The 25,217-nt window shown below is 38.6% G+C and overlaps 1 protein-coding gene, 2 long non-coding RNA genes and 1 other non-coding gene across 4 annotated transcripts in view; 1 reads left to right on the forward strand and 3 right to left on the reverse strand.

Annotated features, from left to right (window-relative positions):
• LOC134326272 (zinc finger protein 658B-like) overlaps positions 1 to 18,888 on the reverse strand; it is a gene marked incomplete at its 5' end in the record, with an annotated part of 279,656 nt that extends 260,768 nt beyond the window's left edge. Inside the window, one exon of the mRNA XM_063008440.1 lies at positions 17,574 to 18,888. Within this exon, the coding sequence (XP_062864510.1) occupies positions 17,574 to 18,888 (1,315 nt within the window). The remainder of the gene's footprint in view (positions 1 to 17,573) is intronic.
• Positions 1,255 to 3,619, forward strand: LOC134326838 (uncharacterized). The gene is made up of 3 exons (XR_010014597.1): positions 1,255 to 1,331; positions 3,118 to 3,218; positions 3,332 to 3,619. It is a non-coding gene; the product is annotated as an uncharacterized LOC134326838 (long non-coding RNA).
• Positions 13,433 to 15,441, reverse strand: LOC134326846 (uncharacterized). Its single transcript, XR_010014608.1, has 4 exons — positions 15,251 to 15,441; positions 14,344 to 14,521; positions 13,553 to 13,615; positions 13,433 to 13,456 (listed from the first exon to the last, which is right to left on the reverse strand). It is a non-coding gene; the product is annotated as an uncharacterized LOC134326846 (long non-coding RNA).
• On the reverse strand, positions 14,979 to 15,060 carry trnas-uga (transfer RNA serine (anticodon UGA)). The gene has a single exon. It is a non-coding gene; the product is annotated as a tRNA-Ser (tRNA).
• Positions 18,889 to 25,217: the final 6,329 nt, after the last annotated feature.

Raw genomic sequence — 25,217 nt, forward strand, 5'->3', positions numbered from 1 at the left:
GTACTGTAATATTTATTACAGTAATAATCACAGTACTGTAGCTCTTATTACAGTAATTTCACATTACTGTAACCTATTACAGCAGTAATCACTTTACTGTAATTGTTATCACAGTCTTTTAATTACAGCAAATATCAGACTACTTTAAAGGCATTACAGCATTTAACACTAAAATAATATTCGAAAAATAACTATACACTGTAAAAATTAAGACACTTTGTAACAAAAAAATATTTATTGAATTTCAACATTTTAAAACATGTTTTTGATAAATTCATATTTTTGTAAACACTGCTGTTCTAAAGAAAACCATAAAAATGTGCAAGTGCTTTGTTTTACATTTGCTAGAATCCACATCTTGGGCTAAAGTTTTCTTTCCTGCACTGTAAAGATAAAACAAGGAATTACTGTTACTGCTGTAGAAATTTATATACAAGACTGGAGACTATGACAGTTTTGTTAATTCCTAACCTCCCATTAGAGATATTACATTAATAAACACATTCTACTATTAAAAATGTGCTGTTTAAAATTCTTACCTGTTTTGGTAATGTTATGCACGCTGGCTCTCTAGTGTATCACTTTTGGCTAGACCATTAGCTAGTTGTTTATCAACTGGCCGATTAGTTCTATGTTTAGTGAGCTAGCTCGCTTTCTGTCTTGATAGCGTTTTAAAAGAGTAGGTGACTATTATCAAGTAATTCTAATTTCTGTACCTGTTACTGATGATATAAAGATGTCTTTCTGTCTGAGTGATAAAAAAAAACCTAATATTTGTGTTAGATATAATGCAAACTGTACTATTACCAAAGACGGATTATTGTTTAAACTGACAGAAAAAGAAAAATCCCGCTTAAATTTACCGTATTGTGATTCACAGCAGAAATATGCTTACTGTAGAATTTATTCACCACTGAATCTTGACCATGATCCTTTGCAGATCTACAGTAAAATGCTGTGTACAGGTTCTACAGTAAGAATTTTATCATTCTACAGTAGTAATACTGTAAAAACTACAGAAATTTGTTACAGTGTGTCCACTATAAAACTAGCAGGGTTAAACGCATTAACACATTAACTAGCAGACAACACGCAGGCAACATCCAACATAATACCCACAGCAACACTAATAAGGAAGTTATAACGTGAGTTATGATGTTCCCCAGATAGCATACGGATGTGGGCCACTTCTGGCAACGTTACGGCACTGCCGGTGTTACGGAGAATTCAGTTCCCCCTGTTTCCCCTTTAACGCGCATGTGCAAAAATCATGACCTTTTTTTCAGTCGCTTCGTTGAGCGTCGGTTTATTTGGAATATGTATTTATAGCGGTATGTTCTTTTCACATTTCATGTTGTATGTTAGGTAGTTTGTGATTAAATACATACTTTAAAGTATTGAATGAACTACTGTCAGAGGTTTTATTGCTCCACCGCAAGTCAGAGGTTTTCACACTGCTGTCTTCAGCCTTGCTGTCAATCAACTAGAATTAACGTGTCAGATTTATTTGTAAATAAATCCTAATACAGGACATGCTCTTATTCACACACTAGTTTAAGGTTATTCATCTCAGCTGCACTACCATTTACTTTCAAGAATAGATTTACCTGGAGACCTGGGGAATATGGTTCCCCACATGTATATCACTGTGTGTGTAATTATAAAACACTACAGTGATGCTGGTGATGTATTTAACTGTTGTTATTATGTAGAACAAGTTTAACCTATAGACCAGTCCATTATACTAACAACACAGGGGGGAACAGATTTACCTGGAGACCTGGGGAATATGGTTCCCCACATGTATATCACTGTGTGTGTAATTATAAAACACTACAGTGATGCTGGTGATGTATTTAACTGTTGTTATTATGTAGAACAAGTTTAACCTATAGATCAGTCCATTATACTAACAACACAGGGGGGAACACATTTACCTGGAGACCTGGGGAATATGGTTCCCCACATGTATATCACTGTGTGTGTATTTATAAAACACTACAGTGATGCTGGTGATGTATTTAACTGTTGTTATTATGTAGAACAAGTTTAACCTATAGACCAGTCCATTATACTAACAACACAGGGGGGAACACATTTACCTGGAGACCTGGAAAAAATGGTTCCCCACATGTATATCACTGTGTGTGTAATTATAAAACACTACAGTGATGCTGGTGATGTATTTAACTGTTGTTATTATGTAGAACAAGTTTAACCTATAGATCAGTCCATTACACTCACAACACAGGGGGGAACAGATTTACCTGGAGACCTGGGGAATATGGTTCCCCACATGTATATCACTGTGTGTGTAATTATAAAACACTACAGTGATGCTGGTGATGTATTTACCTGTTGTTATTATGTAGAACAAGTTTAACCTATAGACCAGTCCATTATACTAAAAACACAGGGGGGGAACCCATTTACCTGAAGACCTGGGGAATATGGTTCCCCACATGTATATCACTGTGATGATTCTTTTTTTTTTTTTTATGCAAACTACAGGCACACACACATTTTAAGAACAAAATATCTGTATTAGAAATTAGTGTTAAACTAAATTATGCATATATTACAATTATGCAAATATATAATAAAGAAATCCACCTCAATGCAAATTAAAACTTAAATACATATTTATAGCTTAATAGAAATATATATATTTTTAAACGAAATAAAATAAAATCTGGGATGGTGCCCTGGGATTGACTAGCATCACATCCATAGTGCACTCCTGCCGTACGTCCAGTTTCCAGAGGAACAGTTCTGGATCCTCCACGGCCATGACCAGGATAAAGCAGTTACTAAACAGAAATGAATGATTAATTTACTATCTACTTTTTAAATAAACTAAAAGAGCAACATAAAATAAAATACAGCAACAAGCAAACTTTTTAGAAATAACATCCCAGTTAACCTTGGTCTAATCTTCAGTACATGCCGGACAATGAAGGTCTTCCTCTACTGGTGGGTTGCCAACACATGACTGGTGGTACCAAAGAAATAGTAATAATGCCTTAATTTTATTGGCTTTTTCATTGCACCATGCTATTATATATGTATGTCCTTGACTTTCCCTCTGGGATTAATAAAGTGATCTATCTATTATAGCCTGTGATGGATGTGACAGATGGTACCACCAGTCATGTGTTGGCAACCCACCAGTAGAGGAAGACCTTCATTGTCCGGCATGTACTGAAGATTAGACCAAGGTTAACTGGGATGTTATTTCTAAAAAGTTTGCTTGTTGCTGTATTTTATTTTATGTTGCTCTTTTAGTTTATTTAAAAAGTAGATAGTAAATTAATCATTCATTTCTGTTTAGTAACTGCTTTATCCTGGTCATGGCCGTGGAGGATCCAGAACTGTTCCTCTGGAAACTGGACGTACGGCAGGAGTGCACTATGGATGTGATGCTAGTCAATCCCAGGGCACCATCCCAGATTTTATTTTATTTCGTTTAAAAATATATATATTTCTATTAAGCTATAAATATGTATTTAAGTTTTAATTTGCATTGAGGTGGATTTCTTTATTATATATTTGCATAATTGTAATATATGCATAATTTAGTTTAACACTAATTTCTAATACAGATATTTTGTTCTTAAAATGTGTGTGTGCCTGTAGTTTGCATAAAAAAAAAAAAAAGAATCATCACAGTGATATACATGTGGGGAACCATATTCCCCAGGTCTTCAGGTAAATGGGTTCCCCCCCTGTGTTTTTAGTATAATGGACTGGTCTATAGGTTAAACTTGTTCTACATAATAACAACAGGTAAATACATCACCAGCATCACTGTAGTGTTTTATAATTACACACACAGTGATATACATGTGGGGAACCATATTCCCCAGGTCTTCAGGTAAATGGGTTCCCCCCCTGTGTTTTTAGTGTAATGGACTGCTCTATAGGTTAAACTTGTTCTACATAATAACAACAGGTAAATACATCACCAGCATCACTGTAGTGTTTTATAATTACACACACAGTGATATACATGTGGGGAACCATATTCCCCAGGTCTCCAGGTAAATCTGTTCCCCCCTGTGTTGTGAGTGTAATGGACTGATCTATAGGTTAAACTTGTTCTACATAATAACAACAGGTAAATACATCACCAGCATTACTGTAGTGTTTTATAATTACACACACAGTGATATACATGTGGGGAACCATTTTTTCCAGGTCTCCAGGTAAATGTGTTCCCCCCTGTGTTGTTAGTATAATGGACTGGTCTATAGGTTAAACTTGTTCTACATAATAACAACAGTTAAATACATCACCAGCATCACTGTAGTGTTTTATAATTACACACACAGTGATATACATGTGGGGAACCATATTCCCCAGGTCTCCAGGTAAATCTATTCTTGAAAGTAAATGGTAGTGCAGCTGAGATGAATAACCTTAAACTAGTGTGTGAATAAGAGCATGTCCTGTATTAGGATTTATTTACAAATAAATCTGACACGTTAATTCTAGTTGATTGACAGCAAGGCTGAAGACAGCAGTGTGAAAACCTCTGACTTGCGGTGGAGCAATAAAACCTCTGACAGTAGTTCATTCAATACTTTAAAGTATGTATTTAATCACAAACTACCTAACATACAACATGAAATGTGAAAAGAACATACCGCTATAAATACATATTCCAAATAAACCGACGCTCAACGAAGCGACTGAAAAAAACGTCATGATTTTTGCACATGCGCGTTAAAGGGGAAACAGGGGGAACTGAATTCTCCGTAACACCGGCTCACTGCCGGCATCGGCAAACAGCATATAAGCCAAAAGTGGCCCACATATAGGAAATGCTTATATGGCCCACATGTCCCAAAACAGATCTGGGCCACATCTGGCAAAGACATGGCACCACTGGCAAACTAAGTGAGCCAGTAATACTGGCTCTTATATTAAAAATGGTAATGTCCCACTTTCTAAAGCATTCAAATGCATTAATTTGCAAATAAATAAAACAAAAACGACAACATTTGCAAAATTAATGAAAATTAATACTGCTACTGTAACTAAGAATAATAAGATACACTGTAAAACATTTCAGCCTCAATAAGTTATGTGAACTCTCAACTCAAATTGTCATGACAAGTTTTGGATTTTGAACTCAGGTTATTAAGTTTTCAGAAAATCTAACGTAAAATAATCAGTTGTCTTGACTACTTGTTAGTTTTTCTATGTTGTCAATGTTCATTTAACTCATGTCTGTAAGTTATCAGTTAAACAAAAGGTGGGGAAAGAGTGGGCGATTCCTATAGGTGGGACCATTTTTGAGTTAGACAGAACAATAATATTTTTTAAAACGTTTAAACCATGGGAGCATGGGGCTAACCAATTTTTTTCACAGTCGAAAAGCCATTTATATTAATACTGATAAAAACAAGAATAACACACGTTATACGATAGTGGACTACATTTAGCGGCGGAGGGACACACCTGACTCTGGACTACAGTTTGAGGCGGATTGATACACCGAGTGGAGTTTGGCAAGTTGGAGCGTTTACTACTGAAAGCATCAATGGCGGGAAGCAGGTGAGTTTATCAAAGTTTAAAACCTGTGTGATAAAAAGTGAAATTGTGTACGTCGACCATTAAATGTGACAGAACTGACGGATTTACTCGTTTCGTTATGTTTACCGAGGCCATGAACGCTTAACATTAGGTTAACAGTTAGCTACTACACCACTTGGGTCCATGGCAGATATTTTAAATAATGGTTGTGTAGGTTTGTGCTGTAATGAGTATAACGGAACGTTAACTGTGGTGAAATAAACTATGGTTTGCTTTTAAACGAAACGTCTGCATGCGTGCTCGGGTAAGCTAATGGTGGTAAAGATTCTGATAGCTAGCTAGCTAATTCGTTAGCCATCCACTTTCAAAAGTAAATAATGACTTGTAATAATGTGCGTTTTTACACTGTGTTGATCTGCTGAGCGTTAAAGAATTTGGTTTTCTTTTTAAAGTTGTAATTGGGTTTAATTGACCTGTGTAGGGATGAATAAAGAGACCTAAATATCTCACTATCCAGATAATAATTTTATTCACATACATTTTTGAGAACACAATTTAGCATTCTTGTTTTTTCTCTCTGCAGAGTTCTGAAGATCCCTTTCATGAAGTGGAAATGGTCAAGGAAGAATACTACATCACTACAAAGAGCAGATTTATTCCTAAACAACATTCATGGAACCTGTTTGCAATAAATGTGTTCAGAAGTGGCATTGTTTTTATTTTGGGTACACATTGCCTTTTTAAAAGATGTACCAAGAGCCAAGGTGAAAACTTATGAAATATTTTTTGTTTAAATAAATGTTATTTATAAACCGAAGTTGTAAGTTGATTCATTGTAAAGTTTAAAGAAACTGGGAAACATTTATTAGTCAAGTCTAGAAATGATGAACATAAGCATTGTTAACTTTAGACAATAAGTTATGTGAATATAGCTGAAGTTTTATGAACTTAAAAGTGTGTGTTAAAATAGTGAGGAATTGTATGTTTATTTGACTAGATAGCTCATTTTCTAAAATGAATAAAATAAACATAGTAAGTTATTTTGACTCAGTGCATCAAGTTGAAACAATGAATAATCATTAGTTAAACAACTTTTTAACTTAACTTCTTGAGTTGTTAACAGTTTTCTTCAAGTTGAGTTTACTCAGCTTTTTAAGGCAGCAGGTGAACTTAAGTTTCTGAGTTTAACCAACGTGAAATGTTTTACAGTATACTTTAACAATAAAAAGATTGAAAGTACAGATCTCTATTAACAAAACATCTTGTGTATTAGCCAAGTACATACAGAACGTAATAAATGCTCAATATATTCACTCAGTATGTAACTTTAAACTCAACTTTAACTTTAAACAACTGTTATTGTACATATTTGCATATAAGAATGAAATATATTTTGTGTTGTTGTGATGTTAAGGTCGCAGATGGTTATTTAAAAATGATTGGCATCTTTAGCTGGATGAAGGCAGGTATAAACCAGGTTAAATAAAACCTTAACACACAGCATTATTAGATCATGTACTCAAATGAAACGTGTATCTTTGTCTTTTTAAGAACAGGGGTCACTAGCCTATTTGAAGAACAATGGATCACCTAATATGTGTGTATACATACATATACATTACAGCATAAAACAGACTTGTTGTACAGTTAGTCATTGTGTAACACTGTTAAACGTTGCTCATGTTTATGTATAAATAACTTTAGCGCCATCTTTTGATCATATTCCGCAATCACAATCACGCAATCACAATCACCTTTTCCTGTGAGGATGATCCCCAGCAGACTGACTGAGCACTGCAGGGGGTCAGATAAGCAATAAGCAGAGCTCCCATGCAGGGGCAGGGGAACATTCTATTTTATTTTGTTTTGGTAGTTTAGTTTCTAACTGCAGTTTGAAATGTTGGAAGGGGTGTCCCAATGTCCCCGTCCCTAGGTCCCCATGTCCAGTCTGGTTTGGCTGACAGTAGATGAGGTGTGTACATTACTAGATGATGGTGACTGCAGTGTTGAGTAGCGAGGATAAATATCAACAGGATAGTGAGAGGAGTGACGGGGAGCCAAGTCATTTCCATTTCCATTTTTTTTTATTTTGTGGATTTGGCCCTTGTGAATGCGTGGATTGAGTAGATCTGGGATTGTAAACACTTTGTTGGATTTGTGTGTTTATGTTGGGAATGTTTGGTTTTCAGTGGGTCAGAAACAGTGATGCTGAGGTTGCAGCTCCACTTTAAATCATTTAATTTGAATAATTTAGATATAATTTATTTTTAAAATATTGAAATGAAAGAAAGGTTTGTGGATAGTTTAAAACCCGTATTGACAAACTAAATATTCAGATTTTTGTTCCTTGTTTTTTAAAATATATCTATAAAAAGAAAGTTTGTTTATAAAAACACAGCTAAATGTTTTAATTCAAAAGTTTGAGTTTAATTTTTAAAGTTTGAGTTTTAAAAATTGAAACAGTACAATTTTAACTTGTGTAAACTAGTATATGCTATATAATGTAGTAATGGTAATAAAAATAAGTTAATTTTTTCTTCATTCCAAATGTTTAGTTATTAATCTGTAATAAATAAATGAATATTTACCAAAATAAGGTTTGTAGTAGGTGAGGACCATAGATTGATTGTATATAAAAATAAATAATGTCATTTTTCGAGACATTGATCCTTATTTAAAACAATGTTAATAAATACAAACTTCTTTGTAGGGGGTAAAAAGTTTTTTTTTGTTTGACATTAATGCATCAAACTGTAGCAGACTTTAATAGGTTGATTTGTCTGAATAAATGCACAATAAATGTTTTCTACGTTTTTCTGTTAGTTTTAGAGATACGTCATTTCCATTTTTTTCCATTTTGTGGATTTGGCCCTTGTGAATGTATGGATTGAGTAGATCTTGTGTAAGAATTTGTAAAAGAAGTCGTATGTGTTTTGTGTTTTGTCCCGCACTAATATAGATCTGATCTGAATATTAAAATAACTTTACTGAGCAAACAAATGATGCTATTTTTCCCAACAACAGCACTAATGAAATACCAAGCTTGTAGTTTAATAAGTTTATATAAAACACTGAAATATAAAAATACAACAAAAGCTGCACTTTAGCTTTAGTCAATTTTATTTAAGGATTAGTAATCAGAAGGTTGTTGGTTCAAGCCCCGTTGCTGCAAAGTTGCCAGATTTTGGCCCCTGAGCAAGGACTTGAACACACATTTCTTTTGAACTGAATTTCTTTTGTTTCACTGACCGGTGACGTTATCGGTAACAGCCAGTGTATCACTGGTACCGGTCAGTGCGTTGCGGATGTTGTGACCCAGGCTAACTAAAGCTGGTCCTGCCCGGCCTACAAACTTGAAAAGTCGTACAAACGGATCAAATGTGATCATGAGACCAGCTGTAATTTTAGTACGAGTCCAGTACTGTGGTCTGTTGTTTTCATTACTGAACTCAAAACTGAGCTCAAATAAGGTGTACGCTCCGTGGGGCCCTAAAAAAAAAGCAGAACCATTATTAGTATTATTATCATCACTTTCTATAGTCACTATATATCATATATACATTTACTCTCCACACACACTTACTCTGACCCAGGGTTTGTACCGGCGTCTGTTCCACTATGCTCCCGTCCTCAGACCCGGTTTGTACCGGCGTCTGTTCCACTATGCTCCCCTCCTCAGACACGGTTTGTACCGGCGTCTGTTCCACTATGCTCCCGTCCTCAGACCCGGTTTGTACCGGCGTCTGTTCCACTATGCTCCCGTCCTCAGACCCGGTTTGTACCGGCGTCTGTTCCACCTTGCTCCCCTCCTCAGACCCGGTTTGTACCGGCGCCTGTTCCACCTTGCTCCCCTCCTCAGACCCGGTTTGTACCGGCGTCTGTTCCACCTTGCTCCCCTCCTCAGACCCGGTTTGTACCGGCGTCTGTTCCACTATGCTCCCCTCCTCAGACCCGGTTTGTACCGGCGTCTGTTCCACCTTTCTCCCGTCCTCAGACCCGGTTTGTACCGGCGTCTGTTCCACTATGCTCCCCTCCTCAGACCCGGTTTGTACCGGCGTCTGTTCCACCTTGCTCCCCTCCTCAGACCCGGTTTGTACCGGCGTCTGTTCCACTATGCTCCCCTCCTCAGACCCGGTTTGTACCGGCGTCTGTTCCACCTTTCTCCCGTCCTCAGACCCGGTTTGTACCGGCGTCTGTTCCACTATGCTCCCCTCCTCAGACCCGGTTTGTACCGGCGTCTGTTCCACCTTGCTCCCCTCCTCAGACCCGGTTTGTACCGGCGTCTGTTCCACTATGCTCCCCTCCTCAGACCCGGTTTGTACCGGCGTCTGTTCCACCTTTCTCCCGTCCTCAGACCCGGTTTGTACCGGCGTCTGTTCCACCTTGCTCCCGTCCTCAGACCCGGTTTGTACCGGCGTCTGTTCCACTATGCTCCCCTCCTCAGACACGGTTTGTACCGGTGTCTGTTCCACTATGCTCCCGTCCTCAGACACGGTTTGTACCGGTGTCTGTTCCACTATGCTCCCGTCCTCAGACACGGTTTGTACCGGCGTCTGTTACACTATGCTCCCCTCCTCAGACCCGGTTTGTACCGGCGTCTGTTCCACTATGCTCCCCTCCTCAGACCCGGTTTGTACCGGCGTCTGTTCCACCTTGCTCCCCTCCTCAGACCCGGTTTGTACCGGCGTCTGTTCCACTATGCTCCCCTCCTCAGACCCGGTTTGTACCGGCGTCTGTTCCACCTTTCTCCCGTCCTCAGACCCGGTTTGTACCGGCGTCTGTTCCACTATGCTCCCCTCCTCAGACCCGGTTTGTACCGGCGTCTGTTCCACCTTGCTCCCCTCCTCAGACCCGGTTTGTACCGGCGTCTGTTCCACTATGCTCCCCTCCTCAGACCCGGTTTGTACCGGCGTCTGTTCCACCTTTCTCCCGTCCTCAGACCCGGTTTGTACCGGCGTCTGTTCCACCTTGCTCCCGTCCTCAGACCCGGTTTGTACCGGCGTCTGTTCCACCTTGCTCCCCTCCTCAGACCCGGTTTGTACCGGCGTCTGTTCCACTATGCTCCCGTCCTCAGACCCGGTTTGTACCGGCGTCTGTTCCACCATGCTCCCGTCCTCAGACCCGGTTTGTACCGGCGTCTGTTCCACTATGCTCCCCTCCTCAGACCCGGTTTGTACCGGCGTCTGTTCCACCTTGCTCCCCTCCTCAGACCCGGTTTGTACCGGCGTCTGTTCCACTATGCTCCCCTCCTCAGACCCGGTTTGTACCGGCGTCTGTTCCACTATGCTCCCGTCCTCAGACCCGGTTTGTACCGGCGTCTGTTCCACTATGCTCCCGTCCTCAGACCCGGTTTGTACCGGCGTCTGTTCCACTATGCTCCCCTCCTCAGACCCGGTTTGCACCGGCGTCTGTTCCACTATGCTCCCCTCCTCAGACCCGGTTTGTACCGGCGTCTGTTCCACTATGCTCCCCTCCTCAGACCCGGTTTGTACCGGCGTCTGTTCCACTATGCTCCCGTCCTCAGACACGGTTTGTACCGGCGTCTGTTCCACTATGCTCCCCTCCTCAGACCCGGTTTGTACCGGCGTCTGTTCCACTATGCTCCCCTCCTCAGACCCGGTTTGTACCGGCGTCTGTTCCACCTTGCTCCCCTCCTCAGACCCGGTTTGTACCGGCGTCTGTTCCACTATGCTCCCCTCCTCAGACCCGGTTTGTACCGGCGTCTGTTCCACCTTTCTCCCGTCCTCAGACCCAGTTTGTACCGGCGTCTGTTCCACTATGCTCCCCTCCTCAGACCCGGTTTGTACCGGCGTCTGTTCCACCTTGCTCCCGTCCTCAGACCCGGTTTGTACCGGCGTCTGTTCCACCTTGCTCCCCTCCTCAGACCCGGTTTGTACCGGCGTCTGTTCCACCATGCTCCCGTCCTCAGACCCGGTTTGTACCGGCGTCTGTTCCACCTTGCTCCCGTCCTCAGACCCGGTTTGTACCGGCGTCTGTTCCACCTTGCTCCCCTCCTCAGACCCGGTTTGTACCGGTGCCTGTTCCACCTTGCTCCCCTCCTCAGACCCGGTTTGCACCGAACACCCTGTAACTGCTCTTATCAGTTCAATACAGCATCATTTCTGTGTATCCTCAGTAACAGGGTTAGGCTGGTAAAGTCGCACCTAGCAAAAATATAACGGGTCTTACACCGTCATATAGGAACAAACCAGTTACATCTCACAATCACATTTATGCTGTCCGTTTTACTTCAATAATTACTCAAACAATAATGAACATAAAAAAATCACAATATTTCATAATGCTTTGCTATCGTTGCAAAATGAAAGCCAACCGTAAACAGCAGAACCGCGACCCAGATCAGTCACACAGCAACAGAAAATCATAAGCACTTATGTGCTTACCTGATCTATATCCATGTGTTGTTCCATTAGGGATATAATCCACAAGACCATCCTGTATGTTTCCAGATTATATAAATCCATCCCCAACTGTTTTATCCTCCTAACTAATGTAAACTATTGTAGATCATTTATTCTCTCGGCCAGTGTTGCCAACTCCTCAGTAAGGAAAGTAGCTATTGGCTGTCCTAAAAGTCGCTAAATGACGTCATCACCTAATTTGCATAAGGTCAATTTGCATGTAATTGACGCTGTAGAAGAAAGGAATAACATCGTGGGAGAGACAAAAAGTGGGTAAAAACAACCTAAATATGTTTAGAACTACAAATGAACATTCTTCTGTTGATTTGTGGTTTGTTTTTGTTTTTTAAGACAACATTGAGCTACTCTGGGCAGGGTTACCAGATTGCGACAGTAATTTTCAGCCAAAATGCATGAAAAAATGCCCAACACACAGGATAAGCAGATGATGTTTAGCATTTCACAAATAATAAACCAGTTAAACCATCATGACGTACAAATTAATATCTTAAAATGTACAGATCAGTAATTATACATATAAAGAACAAATTATTTTTGCTTGCATGTCTTTAAAACAATTTCCAACAAAACCCGCTATTCTGGTGGAAAACAGCCCAATCTGGCAACTCTGACTGTGATACTGACCGCCCGTGAGTGCTTTTGGGGGGGGGGGGCGTTCACAGCAGCACCCGCTGCTCGGTGAGGACAGTAACTGCAGAACAATATGTGTTTTCACATTCGAGTCTCCAAGTCTCCAGTAACACCAGAAAAAGTCGCTAGATTTGTCGCTAGTCGCTTTTTTGAAAAAAAGTCGCTAAAGGGGTCTGAAAAGTCGCTAAATATAGCGACAAAGTCGCTAAGTTGGCAACACTGCTCTCGGCTTTCCAGGTAAAAAGCTTAAATTGGTGATTCATTCACTAAACATCATCTAGTCATTTATACAACAACCAATAAAGAAAGAGATTGAAATTCCGCCCAGAATGTGAATTCTGAAGCTCTGATTGCTTTATACATCTGAATCTCTTCACCAAATGAACCGATTCATGGAGTTGTTTATGCACAACATCATAATGAAACAGAGTGAGTCGTTTCTGACTCGTTAACTCGTGATTCAGTTCGCAGCCACAAATGCGTAAATGCTCCGCAGGATCGAACAGCCTAACGGGCCGGTTTCATGTCCACTTCTTTACAGGTTGTAAAATCTACAAAAAAAAAGTACAAGTACACAAAAAACTCCTCAATTACAGTAACGCGAGTAAATGTCATTCCTTACTTTCCACCTCTGAGTTTGGGTCACAGTGTTACCCACTGATCCACCATGTGGCCCATACAGCTCAAATAATGGTGTCATTTTTAAACTCATTTATTAACAACATCAATAATAATAATAATAATAACACATTCTGAGTCTCTGGAGGATGAGTGTCTACATGTTTATGTAGTTTGGGTGTGATTTGTTAAATCATCTACTGTCACACTGCACCTGAAATAAACAGCTAACAATGCTACAAATCAGTAAATAATGTTCACAAGAACTTTTAAATAAAAAAGTTAAATGAGATGAAATCTGTAGAGCTGCTCTAAACATCTACCATTTCAGCCCCGCTGTCATGAAGTTCCCTCAGCTTCCTAATTCCTATTCATTCATGGAGACACTGGCACAAGATACAAACTGGTTTAACTAAATGTGAACTAGTTTAAAATGTTCAGTAACAATAATACCTCCAGTTACGTTCTATGTATATATTTTACCACTCTTAGAGGCTTCCAGGTTACAGTTTTCCATCTACATTAACAATACAAACATTAAAATTACAGATCTGCATTAACAAAACTTATTGTGTTTTAGCCAACTTCTGTGCACTGATAAAAATAGATAATTCCATAGATAGTAAATACGCTATATGTGCATGCACAGTAGTGTAGGTTAGCTGTACATTCATTAAATATACTTTTAATGAAATGTATTTAATAATACAGATAAATAAAGCTCATCATGTATAACACAGACTGGTGAGTATAGAAACATAATTGTGTACATCAGGTTTGGATCCTGATCTGAAACAGTGGTTAATAGAAGTGCTTCAAAATATTTATCATATTTTGTCTGATTATCTGATTTAATATTAAAGGCTTGATTATTCAGGACTAGTTAGATTTCTGTAGCAGGATTAGTTTATTTCTGTTGTGAGTGTTTTGTCTGTAGCTCAGTAGGCAGAGCTCTGGGCTGTCAATTCCCAGTTGTGTATAGCAGAAATTGTTGGACCCTTGAGCATGGCTTTATCTCTCAAAGCTCTGACCCCAGCTTCTAAACAGATTAGCTGGAACATGTTGAGTAGTTTACTCAAAATAAATGTACACTCATTTGTGTGCATGTGTGTACCTGTACTCTGTGCTGTTGTACTTTTGATGATCCACCTGACCAGGCAGCAGTTCAGTATTGGTGAGAATGAAAGGCGTGGCTTGATGATGTGGAGATCAGCGCTGCTTCCTACCTGTGCCAGTGTCTGCCCGTCAGTACCAGAGTGTAAAACAGCGCCTACACACTTCTGACCCACAGCCTGAGAGAAAGAGAGAGGGAGGAGATGATGATGGTGTCACTGAAGCGGAAAAGTCGGACTAGTTTAATTAGTCTAGGTTCCGTTTATAGATCTGGTAGATGGTGTTCGGGCATTGATGGTGTTTGTGGGGTTGTTGGTGGTGCTGGTGGTGTTTATGACTCTCACTGTGGTTCAGTAGAGTTGGAAAAAAGGACAGAATCAGAAATTCTGCTCTCTACCAGAAAATCCTGAGGTAAAGCGTTGCGTAATGTGATTTTATTCTGAACAGGATTTGACCCTAAACAGGGAGAAAGTTCAGTAGGATTCTTGTGGGACACAAAGAGGAAGGTTCACTTTATTTTCTGATATAAATATGTTACATTCATTATTATAATCTGAACACAATTATAAATTTTTATCAGTGTTAAATCCACAATCCTCTGTTTCAGGGTGTGGCTCTTTAATTAAAAGTCCAGGCCGCTGTGAGCAGGGTTCGAACATGCGCAGGGAGACCCCATTGGATTTCAAGGCCAACGCCTTAACCTCTCGGCCATCACAGCTGTATAAGGGATGATTCTTAGTTGTTTTCTGTACTGGGGTTTCCTAAATTCTCTTTTAAAATAATTTACATTATGAGACAGGATATAAACAGAATATAAAGAATATCAGACCAGCACGCCCACTTTAAAGTTAAATAATAATATAAGATTTTAATAAATGATAAAATTAGTTTAAAATCAGTTTTCTTACCTTCCGATCTTTTGCTCTTTCTGCTTTTTCTTGTTTGCATGTTTCCATGGTCTCCAGTCTGTGTGAAAGCCGCTGAGACGTTCCTCCAGTGTCGCAGTGCAGCTCAGTGATTTTGTGAAGCCGAGAGAGAGGAAAGGGCAGAGCGAACCCGAGAGGGGGCGAAGAGACCGAACATCTCACGTGTCCTTCAGAGTAAGTCGTCCTATAGATCCGCTCACTACACAACAACTACGCAAACAATGAAGGTGCGCAGAGACTGTTATAAAACTTTATTCATTCTTAAAATATCAATCTGTGTTTCTCTGGGATTTCAATCTTCCACACAGTGACACTGAATTAGCAAAAAGCACCAATGTTTCATTTTACTTCAAACTGAGGTAAATAATAAACTCACAGCAGCAACAGTGAAACGTGGTGGTGGTAGTGTAAAGATGTGGATGCTTTGCAGCTTCAGGGCCTGAGTGATATTACAGAACCATAAATTCTGCTCTCTATCTGAAAATCCTGATATATACAGTGTATCACAAAAGTGAGTACACCCCTCACATTTCTGCAGATATTTAAGTATATCTTTTCATGGGACAACACTGACAAAATGACACTTTGACACAATGAAAAGTAGTCTGTGTGCAGCTTATATAACAGTGTAAATTTATTCTTCCCTCAAAATAACTCAATATACAGCCATTAATGTCTAAACCACCGGCAACAAAAGTGAGTACACCCCTAAGAGACTACACCCCTAAATGTCCAAATTGAGCACTGCTTGTCATTTTCCCTCCCAAATGTCATGTGATTTGTTAGTGTTACTAGGTCTCAGGTGTGCATAGGGAGCAGGTGTGTTCAATTTAGTAGTACAGCGCTCACACTCTCTCATACTGGTCACTGAAAGTTCCAACATGGCACCTCATGGCAAAGAACTCTCTGAGGATCTTAAAAGACGAATTGTTGCGCTACATGAAGATGGCCAAGGCTACAAGAAGATTGCCAACACCCTGAAACTGAGCTGCAGCACAGTGGCCAAGATCATCCAGCGTTTTAAAAGAGCAGGGTCCACTCAGAACAGACCTCGCGTTGGTCGTCCAAAGAAGCTGAGTGCACGTGCTCAGCGTCACATCCAACTGCTGTCTTTGAAAGATAGGCGCAGGAGTGCTGTCAGCATTGCTGCAGAGATTGAAAAGGTGGGGGGTCAGCCTGTCAGTGCTCAGACCATACGCCGCACACTACATCAAATTGGTCTGCATGGCTGTCACCCCAGAAGGAAGCCTCTTCTGAAGTCTCTACACAAGAAAGCCCGCAAACAGTTTGCTGAAGACATGTCAACAAAGGACATGGATTACTGGAACCATGTACTATGGTCTGATGAGACCAAGATTAATTTGTTTGGTTCAGATGGTCTCAAGCATGTGTGGCGGCAATCAGGTGAGGAGTACAAAGATAAGTGTGTCATGCCTACAGTCAAGCATGGTGGTGGGAATGCCATGGTCTGGGGATGCATGAGTGCAGCAGGTGTTGGGGAGTTACATTTCATTGAGGGATACATGAACTCCAATATGTACTGTGAAATACTGAGCAGAGCATGATCCCCTACCTCCAGAAACTGGGTCGCAGGGCAGTGTTCCAGCATGATAATGACTCCAAACACACCTCTAAGACGACCACTGCTTTATTGAAGAGGCTGAGGGTAAAGGTGATGGACTGGCCAAGCATGTCTCCAGACCTAAACCCAATAGAACATCTTTGGGGCATCCTCAAGCGGAAGGTGGAGGAGCGCAAAGTCTCGAATATCCGCCAGCTCCGTGATGTCGTCATGGAGGAGTGAAAAAGCATTCCAGTGGCAACCTGTGAAGCTCTGGTAAACTCCATGCCCAGGAGAGTTAAGGCAGTTCTGGGAAATAATGGTGGCCACACAAAATATTGACACTTCAGGAACTTTCACTAAGGGGTGTACTCACTTTTGTTGCCGGTGGTTTAGACATTAATGGCTGTATATTGAGTTATTTTGAGGGAAGAATAAATTTACACTGTTATATAAGCTGCACACAGACTACTTTTCATTGTGTCAAAGTGTCATTTTGTCAGTGTTGTCCCATGAAAAGATATACTTAAATATCTGCAGAAATGTGAGGGGTGTACTCACTTTTGTGATACACTGTATATACGCTCCATAAACCAATCAGATTTAACATCATTAAACAAGTTTATAGTTTGTTTCTCAATTATTATTATTATTATTATTATTATTATTTGTCATTATACCACTAGCACTGCTCATTGTCTGCATGTTTTTTCTGTAGCTCGGTTACGGCTCTCAAACTTAAACTCAAAAGAAGCCTCTGTCTATTAAAACTCTTTCCACACTGTGAGCACTGATACGGTTTCTCTCCACTGTGAATGCGCTGGTGTATTTTGAGCTCACTCTGTCTATTAAAACTCTTTCCACATTGTGAGCACTGATATGGTTTCTCTCCAGTGTGAATGCGCTGGTGTATTTTGAGATCACTCTGTCTATTAAATCTCTTCCCACACTGTGAGCACTGATACGGTTTCTCTCCAGTGTGAATGCGCTGGTGTATTTTGAGATCACTTTGTCTATTAAAACTTTTCCCACACTGTGAGCACTGATACGGTTTCTCTCCAGTGTGAATGCGCTGGTGTATTTTGAGATCACTCTGTCTATTAAATCTCTTCCCACACTGTGAGCACTGATACGGTTTCTCTCCAGTGTGAATGCGCTGGTGTATTTTGAGATCACTTTGTCTATTAAAACTTTTCCCACACTGTGAGCACTGATACGGTTTCTCTCCACTGTGAATGCGCTGGTGTATTTTAAGCTCACTCTTTGTATTAAAACTCTTCTCACACTGTGAGCACTGATATGGTTTCTCTCCATTGTGAACGCGCTGGTGTCTTTTGAGATGACTCTGTCTATTAAAACTCTTTCCACACTGTGAGCACTGATACGGTTTCTCTCCACTGTGAATGCGCTGGTGTATTTTGAGCTCACTCTGTCTATTAAAACTCTTTCCACATTGTGAGCACTGATATGGTTTCTCTCCAGTGTGAATGCGCTGGTGTATTTTGAGATCACTCTGTCTATTAAAACTCTTCCCACACTGTGAGCACTGATACGGTTTCTCTCCAGTGTGAATGCGCTGGTGTATTTTGAGATCACTCTGTCTATTAAAACTCTTCTCACACTGTGAGCACTGATACAGTTTCTCTCCACTGTGAATGCGCTGGTGTATTTTAAGCTCACTCTTTGTATTAAAACTCTTCTCACACTGTGAGCACTGATATGGTTTCTCTCCATTGTGAACGCGCTGGTGTCTTTTGAGATGACTCTGTCTATTAAAACTCTTTCCACACTGTGAGCACTGATACGGTTTCTCTCCACTGTGAATGCGCTGGTGTATTTTGAGCTCACTCTGTCTATTAAAACTCTTTCCACATTGTGAGCACTGATATGGTTTCTCTCCAGTGTGAATGCGCTGGTGTATTTTGAGATCACTCTGTCTATTAAAACTCTTCCCACACTGTGAGCACTGATACGGTTTCTCTCCAGTGTGAATGCGCTGGTGTATTTTGAGATGACACTGGAACCTGAAGCTCCTCCCACACTGTGAGCAGACGTTTCCTTCTTCCTGTGTGGGACTGAGAGAGGTGTTAATGCTGACAGTACCAGAGGACGTTTGCTGATTACTGGAGCTTCTGGTGGGCGTCAGATCCTCATGTTCAGTCTTAATCTTCACCAGAGTCTCATATTTAACATGGTTGCAGCTCTTGATGTGATTGTGGAGCTGATTTTGGGTTGTAGAGGAACGTGGACACGAGGAGCAGCAGAAATCCTTGTTCAGTTCTGAAGCAGAAAATAATCAAATACATTTATAACATTATAAATAATAAATACATTTATAACATTATAAATAATCAAATACATTTATAACATTATAAATAATCAAATACATTTATAACATTATAGATCATCAAACACATTTATAACATTATAAATAATCAAATACATTTAAAACATTATAAATAATAAATACATTTATAACATTATAAATAATAAAAAAACATTTATAACATTATAAATAATAAATACATTTATAACATTATAAATAATAAATACATTTATAACATTATAAATAATCAAATACATTTATAACATTATAAATAATAAATACATTTATAACATTATAAATAATCAAAAACATTTATAACTTTATAAATAATAATATACATTTATAACATTATAAATAATCAAATACATTTATAACATTATAAATAATAAATACTGTTAGTAATTGTTAAACTGAGATCTGATGCTAAAGTCCTGTAACGTGATTCATCCTGCATTCATCATTTCCTGCTCACACTGATCTGCATGAGCACAATACAAGCTTTCACTGTATGATGCTTCATCCCAGGTTCCTCTGATTCTATTCAATCCAAATCTTATTTTACTCAAGATAAAAAAGATCTTACTGAGTTCATCTTTATCTTCAGGTTCTTCCTTCTTCACAGGCTTCATCTGGAAACCTCCACACTGTTGGTCCTCTGGGGTGAGGTGTTCCTCAGAGGTGACGTGTTCCACAGGGATTAAAGATCCTTCACCTGAAATTCATCAATATGTGAAGAAGAAACTCAACAACTGGAGGAAACTGAAGGTTGTGGGTTTAGTTACCACAAATAAATACTACTTAGATTTAATCCAGACTGGAGGTATCAGCACTTCTACACAGGACAGTACGGTACAGTACAGGTTCTAATCCCACTATCCACATTCTCTTATTAGTTCTACTATACTAACCACACTGTACTGTACTAACATGGTAAATTGCTCCACATTTACTTACAGAAGTAACTTCCATCTTCTTCCTCCTCCTTTTTTATTAGTTTCTCTTGGAATCCTTCATTTTGTAGATCTATGGGGGTGACGTGTCCCTCATCTGCTGACTGCATTATTAAAAGATCTGACAGACAGACGGACAGATAGACAAATGTACTTTATTCCCTATTAAAGAGAAATCCAGGAATACTCTTTCAGACTGTTTTAACTGTTTATTTTTAATGCTGTGAGGCTGTAAACAGAGTAAAAATGTTGAAACTATTGTGGGACTGAGCAGCATCAGACAGAAAAGACTTCTAATAGAACTTTTTGGGTTGGTTTCACAGACAGGGATTAAGCCTAGTCCTAGACTACACAGCATTTTGAATGGAGATTCTCTATTTAAAGCTAAATGTAGTCCTGGACTATAAGCCTTAATCCCTGTCTGGGAAACAACCCTTTGAGTTTGGTGGAAGTGGTTTTGTGGCCCAAAGTGAAATGATTAAGTCTGATGTTCTTTACATCTAGTTTCTCATCCACTCCCAATAACAGTGCTGTACTAATACTTTTAACTTTTACTATAAACCTGTAAAACAACCTGTAAACAAAGCTACAAGAACTCGCTGTTTCTATCAAACATTACAAACTGTAAACAAAGCTGAAAATGTGACGCGTTTATATCAAAATGTTAGATTTAATAATGAATAAACTCTGAATCCGTTACAATCCACTGATTCATCGGTTCAATGAATCGGTTCATCAGTACTGAATCATGTGTGGTGCTAACAGTTAGCGGAGCAGCTAATAGTTTGTGTGTTTAAATAAAACTGGAGTTAAAGCTCCTCAAATCCTCACAGTGATGTTTTATTATAAACTCTAGTTTTATTATTAATTAGAATGTGGTTATAATTAAATATAAGGGTTATAATTAAATACATATTTTACTTACAGATGAGGCTCTACAGTACAAACACAGCAGCTTCTTGTTCTTCTTATGATGTTTAATGGCGGTTGGCAGAACAACTTAAGACGCACCAGCGCCACCAACTGGACTGGAGTTGAACAGCAGCTTAGCAGTAAAACATCTCCATTAGCCCTGTATCTCTCAGCTACAGTGTTGGGGGGAACGCGGTACAGTCACGTGATTACTTTTTATCTGTAACGAAGTCATGTAACGCGTTACAGTTACATATTTGTAATGACATTACAGTTACTGTGATGAGGGATGAGTCGTTCCCGAACGAACCGATTCTATTGAACGACTCTTTAAAATGAACTAAAGGAACCGAGTCGCTCCTCTAGTATAAGGACAAATAATTAAGGAATAAACTCGTTTAATGATGTTAAATCTGATTGGTTCATGGCGTGTATGTTTTAAAGCAGAAACAAACACAGGCACATCTCTGTACAAGAGAGGATTTTTCTGAAACTAAATAAATAAAGTAAATAAATGGAATTTGTTTGTAGATGTGATTCCAGTATACAGTATTTGTTTGGGTTTAGAATGTAACGTGAAAGTAAATTAATGAGGAACGAGATTACATTTTCCAGGATGTAATGAGTAAAGTAATCCCATTACAATTTTAGTAATGAGTAATGGATTACTTTTTTGAGTAAATACCCCAACACTGCTCAGGTAGCTTTAGAGAGGACTACAGTCAGCTCCCAGGAAAAAATGTACTGTGAAGTTTTACAGTAAAACTAGTTCTACTGTCACTTTTACAGTTTGACCATGAGTGCAACTGTGAACTCTCATGTTACCATGAAGTTCATGGCCACCTCTTCTGGTGTTTAATAATATTGACTGTGAAGTTTACAGTTGAACTGTAAACATGATATTGTTGAATTGTGAAATTCAGTCAACTTACAGTTTACAGTTCAACTAAGAATAGTTCATAGTCACCTCTTCTAATGTTTGATGTTTACAATAATTTAACTATGATCGTATAGGTAAATGACAAGATACAAAGATCAAGATAATAATAATGTATATAATATTTATGTATTATTTAAAGGAGGCATGTTAATTCTCAGAATCGAGTCTGTTAAAGTACGTGCTGTGTATCTGCTTAAAAATAAAGTTCCTGCCACATGTGTTATTGAGTCAGAACATATTAAAGGACAAGAATTAGACGACGGTAATCTTGTCAACGGCTAAACTGTTTATCTGGAAAGTGAGAAATGGATAAAAAAGACGTTGGTAAAGCGGCGCCCTGCTAACATGCTAAACCCTGAAGTTCTATGGTAAGTCAAAAACTTAAACCGTTTATAATAATAAACAATAATATCTTTACTATGCCTGAAATGTTATTAAAAATAAGTGGCCATATTAGAAAGCCGAAAATAACACAGGTCTCAGGATTCTATGTCTTCAAATTAGTTACTTGGGACGTTAGCTAAACCATTAGCATTAACAGTCTGTTAGCTGACGGTAGTTGATTATGCTCTTTTTAAATGCCTAATAATGCTTGCAACGCGTTAAGACTGGTACAATTACTTAGTTTATAGTGTTGTTATTGTGCTGAACTGCACTATAATAAACCTATCACTTTTTATAATTCTAAGTGTACAGATAATATTACTAAGAAATGAACATAGACAAGTTTGTAAATGCTTTTAATATTTCCTACAAGACAATTCACCTTTTATGTCTTATTTATACACGTCTTAATTAAATGTGAACATTAACCTGCAAGTTGCTCTTAAAATAGTGGAGGTCCAGCATTTTCTTTGGAATGATGGGTGATATGTGTGCTTTAAATTATTGCTGTGAAACTGAGGCAGTTGATCAAAGTTTATATGATTTATTCAGAAAATGTCTATTAACACACATTTCAGGTTTTTCCTACTCTTATAAGACTTGGGCACCACCTAAGCCCAAGCCCAGTGACCACACCACGTAAGCCCACCAACAACCCAGGGAAAACCCTGCATTTGTGCCACTGTGTTTAAGCTATTGTAGCATTCTGTTAACTACAGATTTTAAATATGGAATTAAAAACAGTATTTTTATTCCAGGAAAATGACCACATGTCAAGGAGGGCTGCTGAGGTTGAGAGAGTCTCAGTGTCCGACAGAGAAGACCCGGGTATTGTAGATAACAGTATCTGCCTACATTCACATCAGCACATAAGGACATGTTTTTCATATTCTTGTTCATGATAGTAGCACCAAGTTTGATATTCAGTCCATTGCTTTACTATCACACCCACAGAATGTTACTGTTTTTGTAGCCTCAGATAACTACATATTCTAAATCATTTCATTCTAGGACTATGCTGTAAAGGAGAAAATTACAAGGAGGCCTGGATCTGGGAAACTTAAAGTAAGTGCTAGTTGATACAGTTTTGGTGCTGACAATGTCTATTCATCCATTCATTCATCCATCTTTGTGCCAGCCTGCCCATCTATGTATGCTTAAAGCCCTGACTGTTTTCAACTTCTGTTGGGTGTGTTATCACGGGGTGAATGCTAAACTGTGTACTGATCGCATAACTGCTGATATTAATTATTTGATTCTTTTTCAGTCTACTAGTGAATCAGATGGGCCATGCCGATCCATTTTAAGGCAGTCAGAGCTGCTAAAATAATGAAAAAAAAAAAAAGATCTGTATGCGTCAGTGCTTTAGTGCAGATGAAGGTAAGTCATGTTTTTCAGCAATAAATATTTTTTGCACCATAAGAATTAATGGTGAGATCACAAAGTTTATATATCTCGTCATATATTGAGCACTCAAACAACAGATTATATATAAAAAATAAAATACACAGTACTTTGTCTGTCACTTTAACTTCTGCTTAAGATCAATCAATCTTTTGAACATGTATAAACATATGTTTGCATTTACATATTGATACGCTCACCAAGTATATGCTTTATGATACATCAGATGTAAGACATTGCTGATCAAATATATTAGGGCCCCTGTAGCTTAGAGGTGATGGCGGCAAATGTTTGATTATTTTTATTTATTTATTTATTTATTTTTTTTTTTTTGCATTTTTAAAGGTGGCCGAACAGATTTTCCCCATGAAGGAGGTCCAGAAAGTGTAACTTCACCAGCAAATTCAACAATGTGGACAAGCTAGGAAAACAAGAGGTGTAATTCATGTCACAATTCACGCCCCCACACACACTCAGACATAGGACACATCCAAGCACCCAATGCTGCCATAATTAAATACATAAGGAATGATTATGAATTAGATTTTTCATTATGTATGTATAGAGTTTATATATACTGTAGATTTATACCACAATACATTATTCAGTTATATAATTGTATATATTACTGTATAATAAAATACAAATACAATCTATTACTATCATTTTCTATATTACTATTATTATAGTACATTTAACATTACAATATAGAATGCCAAGTTGGTAAATGTGTTATCAGTTTACCATTTAGAAGGAATCCTTACCAGTTGTTTTTGTGCCTGTGTTTGAAATTATACCGTTGCTTAATAAATGGCAAAGAGCCAAAGATACAGTTCTGAGTTGTGAGATCTATACACTGTATTGTATTGTATAATTGATGTCAAAGTACAGTAATTACAGTCAAAGTAAACTGTGAAGTTCAGAGTAAAACTGTTTACCAAGTTTACAGTGGAACTGTTAAACATCACAGTAAAATAATCAATCAGGTTTACAGTTTTACTTTGAATTTGTTATAGTAGAACTGGGAAATAATTTATGATCAAACTGTGAAAGTTTACAGTAAAACTGTCAACTAGATTACTATGAAATTTCACAGTAGAACCATGAAGTGGCCAAATTACCATCAATTCATAGTAGAACTGTAAAATAATTCAGTTTTACTGTGAAATTGTTTATAGTAAAACTGTGAAATAATTCATGGTTTTACTGTGAAAGTTTATAGTGGAACTGTCAACTAGATTACTATGAAAGTTCACAGTAGAACCATGAAGTGGCCAAATTACCATCAAAAATTCATAGTAGAACTGTAAAATATTTCACAGTTTTACTATGAAATTTCACAGTACATTTTTTCCTGGGTCATCAGTTCATACAGGCAGGCAGACAGACGTGACCTACCTTACTCAGATTAATCATTTCCCCGATGAATTTCTTCGCAAACCTTTCCGTTTATATCCGTCAGTCAATTCGGG

This window comes from Trichomycterus rosablanca, chromosome 14 (genome assembly GCF_030014385.1).
Source record: "Trichomycterus rosablanca isolate fTriRos1 chromosome 14, fTriRos1.hap1, whole genome shotgun sequence".
NCBI classification, from domain to species: domain Eukaryota; kingdom Metazoa; phylum Chordata; class Actinopteri; order Siluriformes; family Trichomycteridae; genus Trichomycterus; species Trichomycterus rosablanca.